The sequence below is a fragment of the Erinaceus europaeus genome, chromosome 4, assembly GCF_950295315.1.
Source record: "Erinaceus europaeus chromosome 4, mEriEur2.1, whole genome shotgun sequence".
NCBI classification, from domain to species: domain Eukaryota; kingdom Metazoa; phylum Chordata; class Mammalia; order Eulipotyphla; family Erinaceidae; genus Erinaceus; species Erinaceus europaeus.
The window spans coordinates 70280314-70292978 of record NC_080165.1 but is presented as its reverse complement, the minus strand read 5'-3'; the positions used below and the strand labels follow the sequence as shown (position 1 = coordinate 70292978).

Genomic DNA, 12665 nt, shown 5'->3' with positions numbered 1-12665 from the left:
TCTGTTAACTTCTAGAGTAGTATTATGCTCATAATAAATACTGGTTTAATGAATAAAATGATTAGCACCTAGCACTCACTCAGCCGAATTGATTACCTTATGTTATAGTTATGAAAACTGAGTGGCTTTAGGATTAATTCCCCCTGGTAAGGCACCTGCCTTGCCATGCACAAAGCCCAGAATCAAATCTAGATACCACATGGGATTGCCACAGTACCAGGAGCAGCTCTAGTGTTGAGACTGAGTGTGTACGTTGTCATGCCATCAGTCCAGGTTCAAATCTGGTACCTCACAAGAGATGTTATGTAACCAAAAAAAGCTCTAGTGCTGTAGTGTATCGCAATCTGAATGAAAAAAATGACTCTGGAGCTGTGAAATCTGCTAAGAGGCCTCAGCTACACACACACACACACACACACACACACACACACACACACACAATAAAATAAAATAAAATAAAAGTGTCAGGGAGACAGAAACAGCTTGATCTGGTTATTACAGGCTCTGGATTTGAATCATGACACCACATGGGATTAGCATGAGGAATAGCCCAGAGGTGCTATGTGGATGGTTGAATGATAACTGAGGTAGCCTTCCTGTTCTGCTTCTCCCTTATTTTCCTCAGAATAAAGAATAGAAAAATTCAACTTAGGGAGGTTAGCTGAGGTATCTTACATGTGTTGAGGCCCTGGATCCATTCCCAGGTACTAAAAACAAAACAAAACAAAACACAAAAAACTTCCTCAACCAGTGCTTGCTTAACTACATTTCTTTGGCTCATATTCATGAACTCCCATTGTGTATATGTAAATTAGTGCTAGCAGCCTGAGAGTAAAAAGATCTGGGGTCTGTTCTAAAAAATCAAATCTTACCATCAGCTAACACAGGTAAGATTTTTCTTGCAAGAATTACAGTGTCAACATTAAGTAAACATAATTAAATTGAAATGACCTTTTTTGGGTGACACTTCCTTAGATGTAATATGAATTTTCTTAGTAATGTACTTGTAAGGGGTTTTCATTGTTTAACTTGCCTTCCTTTGTAAGACACTACAATTTTTCCCAATGTTACTTTTCTTTATATCTTACATTTCTCCTGTACTGAATTAAATCCTGAGTTACACACTCTGATGAACATTTACATCCTAAATACACTTATTCCTGCAGAAGTTTAAATACTTAAGAAATAGTGTTCACTGGTCTGTGAGGTGGTGCAATGGATAAAGTGTAGGACTCTCAAGCATGAGGTCCTGAGTTCGATCCCTGCAGCACATGTACCAGAGTGATGTCTGGTTCTTTCTCTCGTTCTCCTTCTGACTTTCTAATAAATAAATAAATAAATAAAATCTTTATTTAAAAAATAAATAGTGATCAGGACATTGAAAATAAATAAATATGGGGTTGAACGACAGTATATGATAATGCAAGAAGACTTTCATGCCTGAGGCACCTAGGTACCATAAACTATCATAAGTCACCATAAACCAGAGATGAGCCATGCTCTGGCTACAAAGACCAAACAAAAAACAAGACACAATTAACAGATGAGTCAAGTAAAATCCATAGAAGAAACTAAGTCGTTATTTTAAATAATATAAGCAACTAGGAGGGAGGAAGAGATTATTTCAAGGCACAAATATTCACAGGCAAGCAAATACTCTACACATTAGTGCTTAAAGAGATCTGCTTTTAGCGTGAAGGAGATAGCATAATGATTATGCAAAAAAGACTTTCAAGCCTGAAGCCCCATATCCCCAGTTCAATCCCCTGCACTGTCATAAAAGCCAGAGCTGAGTAATGAGTGTGCTGAGGAATTTTATATTTGACCTTGTGAGGAGCACTTGGACAAACCATTTCCCTGCTCCCAAGTAGCTGAAAAGTGTTAAAAATATAAAACACAAAACTGCAGCTGGTTTACGCCTGAGGCATTAAGGTCCCAGGTTTAATACCCTTCATTCCCATAAACCAGAGCTGAACAGTGCTCTGGGGAAAACAAAAACAAAACAAACAAAAACACTGGACTTTGGGTTACAATAGCTCATTTGGATGGTGTGTGGTTTTGCCAAGTGCTCCACCCAATTGAAAGAACATTTAAGAAGCTTCAGTGCTATGGTCTTTTTCACTCTCTCTGCTTGTCTGTATTAAAAAAAGGTAGCAAGAGTATAACATAAAGAAGAATAGTTCAACATTCAAAGGAGAAACAAAGGTAGCACCATCTCTTGAAATAGAAAAAAGGTATAAAGTAGAAAAATACTAAGAAATGTGGTCCTAAAGTGTCTGAGCATGAGGACCATCATCCCTCTTAGAGGAGGCAAAGAGGGGTGTTCTGGAGAGTGGGGCTATTGAAGAAGAGTGGTTTCAAGGTGCTAGGTCTATATTCTTTGGGTGGGTGGATGGGTGCGGGAACAAACCTTTCAGATCTTTCACAATACTGGTTTACCCACAAGAAGTTCACACGGACCAAGCGCTGCCACTGAAGTTGAAATTAAAACATTCAGTGTAGGCTTTAATAATGACTCTTTTGGTTACTACCAGGCCACCCCATCATCTGGGGCTGCACTCAGGGAATCCTTGGATTTCCACACAGATTTGATGGGCCTAGACCTCTAACAGATTCCTCTCTTCACCATCACTGGTCATCTACATTAGGAACAGCATCATAAACCCTCCTGCCAGACTTTACAGGGCCTCTCAGAAGGAAGGCTGGTTTAGCACACTCCACTACTAGAGGAAGACTGGTCCTGAAATGAGTGCAGCCTAGAATGTCCCTAGCTGTGACCATGAAACTGAAACTCTGACTGACAGGGATGTAGAGTTTACACAGGCTCCTGTGCTAATTATGAATAGATATGGGCCCTAGGTTAGATTGATGGGGTTTACAGTTAACAGTATCTATATACTTTCCCAATATTTGGGCGTTACTCTCTTTCTAGTCCTATTCTCAACTCTGACACAATCTTCCCAGACTATCCTTTTTGCCCACCTTCACGTTAGCTATCACGCTCAGACAAAAATTACTAAAGTCATACACTTAATATAGACTTGGAATATACCTAACATAGACTTCCTAGTTCCTTCCCACATGAAGACCCTTAGTTCCAGCTGATCTATTCTTATCTTTAGATTCCTGATTACTAAACAATTTGTTCTGCTTTATATCTTAGTGCTTTCCAGCCATCAAGTTGCAGATGCTACCATGATGCCAACCTGACTTCCCTGGGCAGATGACCTTGGCAATGTGTCCTGGAACCTCACCTCCCCAGATTCCTATCCCATCAGGGAAAGATATAAATAGGACTAGGGGTCTGTTTGTCAACGCCCATGTCCAGTGGAGAAGCAATTATAGAAGCCAGACCTTCCACCTTCCGCACCCCAATAAGAATTTTGTTCCATGGGGGTCGGGTGGTGGCGCAGTGGGTTAAGCGCATGTGGAGCAAAGCGCAACGACCAGCGTTAAGGATCTGTTTGAGCCCCCAGCTCCCCACCTGCAGGGGAGTCGCTTCACAGGCCGTGAAGCAGGTCTGCAGGTGTCTGTCTTTCTCTCCCCCTCTCTGTCTTCCCCTCCTCTCTCCATTTCTCTCTGTCCTATCCAACAACGAACAACATCAACAATGGCAATAATAATAACTACAACGAGGCTACAACAACAAGGGCAACAAAAGGGGGAAAAATGGCCTCCAGGAACGGTGGATTCATGGTGCAGGCACCAAGCCCAGCAATAACCCTGGAGGGAAAAGAAAAAAATTTTTTTCCATACTCCCAGAGGGAATAGAGAAGCTTCCAATAGAGGGGATGGTATTTGGAACTCTGGTGGTGGGAACTGTATGAAATTGTACCCCTCTTATCCTACAATCTAGTCAATCACTATTAAATCACTAAAAGAATGTAGTGAAGGCCCCTCGAACCCTTCCAACTTCCAGGCCTCCTCAGCTCTATGCATAAAGACTGTAAGCCTCATTCCAGAAAACCCTCAGATTCTTGGCTAGCCCTACCCCCACCTTCCGCAGCTCAGACAGTAAGTCTGGACACCTCCACCGCAGGGGATGTAAGCACCCAGACGCTGCTCCAGGCCCCGCCCCCGGGCTGAGTGTGGCGGAAGTGAGTCGTCCTGCAAAGCGGTCCGCAAGCAGCGGGGCTGAGCGCGCATGCGCCTGCGCCCCAAGCCGAGGGGCCTTCTGTACAGTTCCCCTCTGAGCGCCACAACCTCAAGCGCTGCAGTCAGTCGAGTTCGCGCCATCTTGCCCCCTTCCCCCATCCGCGCCAACCGAGACTTTTTTTTCTACACTATCGTTCTCCCCCCACCCCCCCACCATCCGCTCCTTTCCGAGCGTGTCCAGGGCCGCAGCAACAGACACCGCATCATCTCCACCCCCGCACTCTCCACGCGGGACGCGCAGCCGTGCCTCCAAGTGTCCTAAAAGCAGAGGTTGTCGGGGGGCTCGGGGGGGGGGGGGAGGACGGGGGACGGGAGAGCGAAAAGTCTGGGAGCCGGGACGCACGAAGGCCGCGCCGCCCCACCCGCCCAGGTCCTGGCCCCTGTGCGGGGCGGGAGTGATTGGCGTCCGCGCCGGTGCTGGGAGGCGCGCGTGCTGTCGGCGGTGCGTGGAGCCGGCGCTTGGCTCCTCCCCGCCGGCGGGGGCGGGGGGCTGGGGCCCGGAGCTTCGTGCTCCCCAGTGGATCCCGAGGGGATACTCCCTGAAGAAGGGAGTTGTTTCTTTATCGGGCCTTTGGAAGAATAGTCAGTCATGTTCATGCAAGCGTAGCTTTCAGAGAAAGGGAGACCAATCAACTCTGTCCTTGGGGTACGCCCACATCTCTGGCCCTTGGGGACATTATTTGTGATTTGGGCTCCTTCTTGTGGTGGGTAAATGGGGATCTCATATCGCAGGATTGTATTAGATGAGAGATCTCACATGAAAGGTTTAGGACAATTGCATGCTATTAAACTAAATTCAATACGTGACAGCAGTAACTTTGGTCTCCTTTGTTAGGAATTGTTGAATGACCGTGGCCTTGTTCAAAAAAGTCAAGAAGGCTTGCCGGTGACAGTGAAAGCTAATTTGTTTATTCATTTTCTCTACCTTTAATTTTTTACCAAAGTTCTGCTCAACTTTGGTTTAAGGTGGTGCTGGGGATTGAACCTGGGGCCTTTGGTGCCTCAGACATGAAAGCCTTTTTGCATAACCATAATCTTTCCAGCCCTAGAGCTATTTTTTATATAAGCATAGTGGATAGGATGTAATTCTTTGACACACTGGGATGGTCCTGGTCATATACTATAATAATAATAATAATGTACACGTGGATAAATTAGTGTATTTCCCTAGGGCTGATAGACAACTTCAGGTGCTTATTTCTTAATTATAAGTGAGTATATATTTATGTAGAAGGAGAGGTTCTTAGTATATGAGAGACATAGAATTTTGGACATGGAATTAAATTGCAAAGATTTACTTGGAGACAAAACTGACTACTTAACTCATGGGATTTCTCTCAGATGTTATGGAGATGATGGGGTTGACAGAAGAACAATTTCCTGATAGTGTTTTGCAAGAGTAAAATGCACTTAACCATGCTATTATTGTAAATTTGTGTCTGGGCACATTTGAACAAAGGTCTAGAATATCCTACCACCAGAGCATCACTATTCAATATGGCTTTGTGTTTTGGTGGAAGTGTTTTGTAATATGTACCAATATGGTACCCATTAGGCACGAGTGACTATTGAGCAATTGCAATGCAAGTAGTACAACTGCAGGGCTTACTTTTAAATCTTATTAACTGATATAAATAGTCATTGTGGCTAGTAGCTTGTTGGATAGTGTGGGTCTATAATCTAGACTTACAGGTTTCTTTTAGTTCTTCTTCTCCTTTTTTTTTCTAGTTCTTGATTTTATTAAATTTTAAGTCAGAAAAGCTAACTCAACATCTGTTACCATGGAGAATCATAGCTGGATTTAATGCCTTTCATTCCTGTAGGTCAAAGCTTGAGTCTATTACTAGTTATTTACAAGTAGATAAATGAAAGCATTCTTTTACCTCCTAGCTGTACTGATAATTACAGGTTTAATTGGAGACCCATGTTAATATTAACTGGAGTTCCGTGTAATCACTGTTGCACTATATTGTGATCATGGATTTCCACTTTTTAAAAAAAAATCATTTTGGCTAGTTTTTAATGAAAACTTCTCAACTTATTTCAGAAGGTTTTTCCATTTGATATATTGGGCTGTTGGAAGAGGCATAGCATGTTTGTTCTAAGCAAAACTCTATCATGACTTTTCTGATAACCCTATATATAAATATAAAAAAAAATATATATATATTTTAAAAAGAGTCAATTTGATAAAATTATGGCTGTAACCTTTAGTATTGGACTAGTTTAGAAATGGTTTTGTGGTCATATTTATTAAGAAATTTTAAAGAAGTATGGAATTTGTTACTTCACAAGTTTTCTTTAGTAGAACTAGAGCACTGCTTTGGACCACTTTTTTCCCCCTTCACATTTATATAGAAGAGAGACTGAAAGAGAAAGGAAGACACATCCCAAGATGGAGCTTTTTCCAATACCCTGATACCTCCAGTGTAGTGTCAGGGTTTAAACCTGGGGGCAAACGCTAGAAGAAGAAGGTTTAAACCTGGGCCACTGAGCTGGGTTGGTATGGGGGCTATCTCTCTGGCTCAGTTTACTTTCTTTGAAGCACGGAGATAAATTGTCCTTTTTCAGGCCATAATTTATAAAGCTGTTTGAAAATAAATTAAAAAAAAAATTTATGGATGCCACGCTTAACTCTGGCCTGATGCACAAGACTAATGATATTCAATCTAAAAAAAAATTAAAGTTCATGAATTAAGGATTACAAGTATTATTCTATAACATACTTATCAAAATGGATTCCTCTTATGTAGGGTGGTAGCATGTAGCAGGCACTGTCCTAAGATATATATATATATATATATATATATATATATATATATATATTTTTTTTTTTTTTTTTTTTTCATATAATATATGAGAGGAGTCTTAAAATTGTTGTTGCCAGATCCTTACTGCTTTGGACTTTTTTTTTTTTTTTCCAGATAGCGACAGAGACAGAAATAAGAGGGAGAGAGGAAAGACACCATAGCACTGAAGTTTCTACCTGTGCTATGTTTTAAATCTATTTAAAAGTTGAGGAAACTGAGATAGACTATATGACTTGCCCAAGGTCACGTGGTAAGTGTTAGAGGCTATATTTTGAACTCTGGAGCCCAGCTTGATTACTACATTGTGAGATAGCATGGGTGAATATTTCACAACCAAGTTCACTGTGACAGACACATAGTGGAGGTCTTGAGAGTTAATTGTAATCAACTTTTATTTGTGTGTTCCACGTGGTATAGTAGAAAAAACTCTGGACCTGGAGTCAGGGGACTTCACTTTTAGTCCCAGCTGTATCACTAAATAGTGATATGTCCTTGGGCAGTTCAAGAAACCCCTCTGGACTTCAGTTTCCTCACCTGAAAAATGAGGGATTTGGATGAAATTAGTGATTTTTAAACTATACTTTTGAACCTCAGATGTTTTGGTCCCCCTCCCGCTAATTATTTACTTTTGTCTTTTATCGTTGTTTTATCTTTTCAACCTCTCGTAAGATTTACCACCTATTTGTGCTACCAGGGAAATGAACTGAGGGCCTTGCACATATGTGATACCACTGATGAATAGCCTCCCTCCTGAGCTGAGGAGAGCCAGGAGAGAGAGAAGAGAGGGAGAGGGAGAGGGAGAGAGAGAAAAGACCATAACATAGCTCCACCATACATGGAGCTCACCCTGGTACTGTCCATTATGCACCCCTGTGGTGCTAGGACTAGAACCCAGACCCTTGAGCACAGCAAGATCCATTCTTTTCTAGGTAGGGTATCTCTCAACTCCTGAACTTAGCTTTTGAATTCATCAGCCTGGAGAGACAGCTTGGCAGTATAACATGGGACTTGCATGCAAGATATTCCAGTTTCAATCTTTAGAACTGCATGTACCTGAGCTGTGTGGTACTCTGGTCTGTTTGTCTCTTACAAAGTTTGTTAAAGTCATCAATTTGAAAGATAACCTAATGGAAACACAAGTTCCTTGTTTTTATAGCTTCTCAGTAATTCTACATTTAAACCCTAAGTTAATGCCCTCTATAACTTCTGAGTACTGTGACTTTAATTCAACATAGAATGAAACTAGGTTTTAAGATATCACCATTTCATTTAGTGTTTCCTCTTTATTTTTCTTTCTTCCTTCCGTCCTTCCTCCCATTCATTCATTCATTGCCACCAGGTGTAGGGAAATTGTGAGGATGTGGTTGAGCTTGGCGGGACTTGACCTGAAGGGTACATCTATCCTATCAGTCTCTCTCTACTTAGAGGTCAAGCGAGGAGGGACACGAGACCCCCCTCCCCCAAGGTTTGCCTCATCTTATCAGACTCCTGTCTCACAAAGCACCCTGCATTCCTGATACTATGGCCTGCTCCCTTATTATCTACATAATCATTGTTTTGCCTGAAAGGTCCCCCCCCCCCCCCCCGTCTCTCCGCCCATCTCCCCCACCATTTCATCCCTTTGATCTATCTTTTTTTTTTTTTTTTTTTTTTTTTTTTTTTGCCAGAACACTGCAGCTCTGGCTTATGGTGGTGCAGGGGATTGAACCTGGGATTTTGGAGCCTCAGGCATAGAAATCTCTTTGCATAACCATTATGCTATCTACCCCTGCCCAATCTATCTTCTTTCTACACTCAAGACCCTCCCTGCCTGCAGGGGCCATTCCATTCCTTTGATCTATCTTCTTTCTACCCTCAGGACCCTCCCTGCCTGCAGGGTATTATTAATCCTACCAGTTAAAACCCTCGCAACAGTTGCTAAGGAAGTTCCTACCTTTCCCAGCCCTTTTGCCTTTCTCCACCCCTTTTCTAATCATGTATGGTTTTGCCAAGTCATTTCCATTTCTGACTTGCCACTTCTGGGTCCGACTTTTAAAAGCCTTGGCTCTCTGATCAATAAAAAATTGAATTGCCTCGCCACCACCAGTTCTGTTCCTGGGTCATCTCTCTTGCGTCACTGAGTGAGTAGCAGCCCAGGCTGGCTCTGGTCGCGTTCTCTCCAACCCAGAGTGTATGTGCCCAAGAAGAGGCACCCCCATGCTAGCCCGGCAACCAGGGTTATCTCTGGGCTTGGTGCCTGTACATCAGATTGACCACTCCTTAGGGTAATTTTTTTTCCTCCAGGGTTATCTCTGAGGCTCAGTGCTTACAATTAGAATCTACTGCTCCTGTGATCATTTTTTCAGTTTTTTTGATAGGACAGAGCAAAATTGAGAGGGGAGGGGAAAATAGGAGAGAGAAAAATAGATACCTGCAGACCTGCTTCACCATTTGTGAAGTGACCTCCCTGCAGTTGGGGGGTTGAGGGCTCAAACCAGGGTCCTTGAGCACCGGGATCCTTGTGCACCGGGATCCTTGCACAGGCCCTTACACTTCTATGTGTGCTTGACCTGGTGTGCCACTGCCCAGCCCCCAAGCCATTTTTTTCCCCTTTATTTAATAGGACACAGAGAAGTTGAGAGGGTTGGGGAAGATAGGAAGACAGATAAGGAGATACCTGCAGTACTTGTTTCACTACTCCTGAAGCTCCTGCTCCCCCTGCAGATGGGGAGTGAGGGCTGGATCATGGGTCCTTGTGCATGGTCATTTGCAGTGTGCCTAATCAAGTGTGCTACCACCTGAGTCCCTCATTCACTGTTCTTGGAATTGCTTTTTTTTTCTTTTTTCCTCCAGGGTTATTGCTGGGCTCCGTGCCTGCACCATGAATCCACCGCTCCTGGAGGCCATTTTCCCCCCTTTTGTTGCCCTTGTTGTAGCTTCGTTGTGGTTATTATTATTGCCATTGTTGATGTTGTTCATTGTTGGATAGGACAGAGAGAAATGGAGAGAGAAGAGGAAGACAGAGAGGGGGAGAGAAAGATAGACACCTGCAGACCTGCTTCACAGCCTGTGAAGCGACTCCCCTGCAGGTGGGGAGCTGAGGGCTCGAACCGGGATCCTTAACACTGGTCGTTGCGCTTTGCGCCACATGCGCTTAACCCACTGCACCACCGCCCGACCCCCTTGGAATTGCTTATTTAAATTTTCCCTCTCATGCCCATTATAACCAGTTGATGTTATGGGAGGAACTGCTATATTCTGTATTTTGAAGAAGAAAGGTATCTTTTACAAATGGAAAAATTTAAACTCTAAAATGGGAGAATTCTGGTGAATTTTTGTTGATATAGATTGACTGAATAATTCAGATTATTAGCTGCCACAAAGGTCATTTGTTTTGTTAGATTTGTGATCTTCACCTAGTGAATTTTTAACTTCTTTATTTCCTCATGGGAAGGGAAGAAGTACTTGCCTTATAGGGTGACTGGAAAAATGTAAACTAATGAAGATGAATGACTTTTTGTCATCTCTAAAATTCTTCCACAAATGCATCTTTTTTTTTTTTTTTAACATGCTTACAGTAACTTTCCTATTTCTATTTCTCTTTAGCTTTATGGACTATTTTTATCATTAGTTGGTTTATTGAGTTGTTTATCATTAACATAGACATAAAATTTAATGTGACTCTAGAAGGGAAGAAAATCCAGATTTTTAAAAGGTCTGCTAATTTGGGGGTGGGGGTATTTTTGTCAAATATATGTCTTACTATTGGGGGTATAATTGATTCCACAATTTTACATATTTAAAAAGCTAACCATGATATTAATAAAACATACTATTTAATACAAAAACATCAGTGTTTTGGGTGCTGGGAAGTATTTCATACAGTAGAGTGCATGCCATCCATACTTGAGACCTTGGACTGCAGCCCAGCCCTCATATGGAAACAATCATGGACAGCATATTGCTGTGGTGTCTCATTTGTCTGTCTGTTTCTTTTTTTGCTTCCAGGGTTATTGCTGGTACTCGTTGCCTACACTACAGATCCACTGCTTCTGTGGCCATTTTTTCAATTTTTTGATAGGACAGAGAGAAATTGAGAGGGAAGTGGAAGGTAGAAAGATAGACACCTGCAGACCTGCTTAACCACTTGTGAAGCGACCCCCCTGCAGGTGGGGAGTTGAGGTCTTGAATTTTGATCCTTGCAGGGGTCCTTGTGCCATGTACTGTGTGTGCTTAACCTGGGGCACCACCACCCTGCCCCTGTTTCTTTTTCTTTTTTTCTCTTTGTTTGCCTGAGCACTCCTCAGCTCTGGCTTCTGATGATACTGGTGTGATTGAACCTTTGGTGCTTCAGGCATGAAAATCTTTTTGCATAACCACTGTGCTGTGTTTTCTGTTTTTTAAAAGAGACAATGAATGAAATGAAGGTGGGTTAGGGAGACTTCTTAGCAGTGGTATCGCACTTGTACAAGGACTTGAGTTGACCTCCTGAACTAACTGGTTAAAGAAACAAATGGAAAAGAGCAGTGTCTTAATATTGGGAAAATAAGATTGTCATTTTTTCAGTGTTCAGATGTTAATTTGCTTTAGAAGGATCTGGTAGGAACAATTACAGTGCAATTAAGAACCATTTAAAAATTATTTTGCGGGGGTCGGGCAGTGACACAGTGAGTTAAGCCCATGTGGCGCAAAGTGCAATGACCTGCGTAAGGATCCCGGTTCGAGCCCCTGGCTCCCCACCTGCAGGGGAGTTGCTTCACAGGCCGTGAAGCAGGTCTGCAGGTGTCTATCTTTCTCTCCCCCTCTCTGTCTTCCCCTCCTTTTTCCATTTCTCTTTGTCCTTTCCAACAACGAACAACGTCAGCAATGGCAATAATAATAACCACAACGAGGCTACAACAATAAGGGCAACAAAAGGGGGAAAAATGGCCTCTAGGAGCGGTGGATTCATGGTCAGGCACGGAGCCCAGCAATAACCCTGGAGGAAAAAAAAATGTTTTACATATAGATCAAGAGAAATTGAGATTGAATGGGGCAGAGGGCGGTAGAGGAAGAGAGACTCTTGTAGCACAGCTCCACTACTCAAGAAGCTTCCCCTTCTGCAGTTGGGGAGCAGGGACTTGAAACTGAGTCCTTGCTCATTGTAACATGTACACTCTACCAACTGTGCCAAACACTGTTAGACTCATAGTAGGTGTTTAAAAAGAGGTTAGGAATAAATCATCCAAAGCACAGTTGGTGTAGTTTTAAATAAAATAATGTCTTTATTGTTTTTTTTTTTTGTTATCTTTATTTATTGGATAGAGACAGCCAGAAATCAAGAGGGTGATAGAGAGGGAGACAGAAAGACACCTGCAGCACTGCTTCACTACTCGCAAAGCTTACTGTGTATTGTAATACATGTTGTGCATTGTCACACGTTGTAATACATGCGCTCAACCAGGTGTGCCACCTCCCGACCCCTAAAAACATCTTTATTGTAAGAGAAGGAAATCAAATGAAGGTACAGTGTCTTTGGTAAAGGACAGCGGTGAGAATTACAAAGTGTAGAATTTCTTTTCTCTCTAAAGTAGGCGGTGCAATCATCTTTGAGTAATGGGGATGAGATTTACCAAGGGGTGGAGGTTTATTAATAAACTAAGATAATGTATGGGCATGAAAATACTTAAAGTTGAGCCAACAAAATTGGTAAACTAAGCAATTAGAAGTCAGAGAAAGATT

At 42.3% G+C, this 12665-nt stretch overlaps 2 protein-coding genes across 5 annotated transcripts in view; one reads left to right on the top strand and one right to left on the bottom strand.

The window, feature by feature from the left end:
• The first annotated feature begins 4140 nt into the window (after positions 1-4140).
• Positions 4141-12665, top strand: part of SUPT3H (SPT3 homolog, SAGA and STAGA complex component) — a 442460-nt gene continuing 433935 nt past the window's right edge. Inside the window, exon 1 of one of the 4 annotated variants that reach the window (XM_060189913.1) lies at positions 4141-4425. The gene's annotated coding sequence lies outside the window, so the exon portion shown is untranslated. The remainder of the gene's footprint in view (positions 4426-12665) is intronic. The other 3 variants (XM_060189912.1, XM_060189910.1, XM_060189909.1) reach the window with 3 other exon arrangements.
• LOC132538101 (runt-related transcription factor 2-like) overlaps positions 7340-12665 on the bottom strand; it is a 44424-nt gene continuing 39098 nt past the window's right edge. The window contains exon 3 of the mRNA XM_060189914.1: positions 7340-7499. Within this exon, the coding sequence (XP_060045897.1) occupies positions 7357-7499 (143 nt within the window). The 3' untranslated portion in view covers positions 7340-7356. The remainder of the gene's footprint in view (positions 7500-12665) is intronic.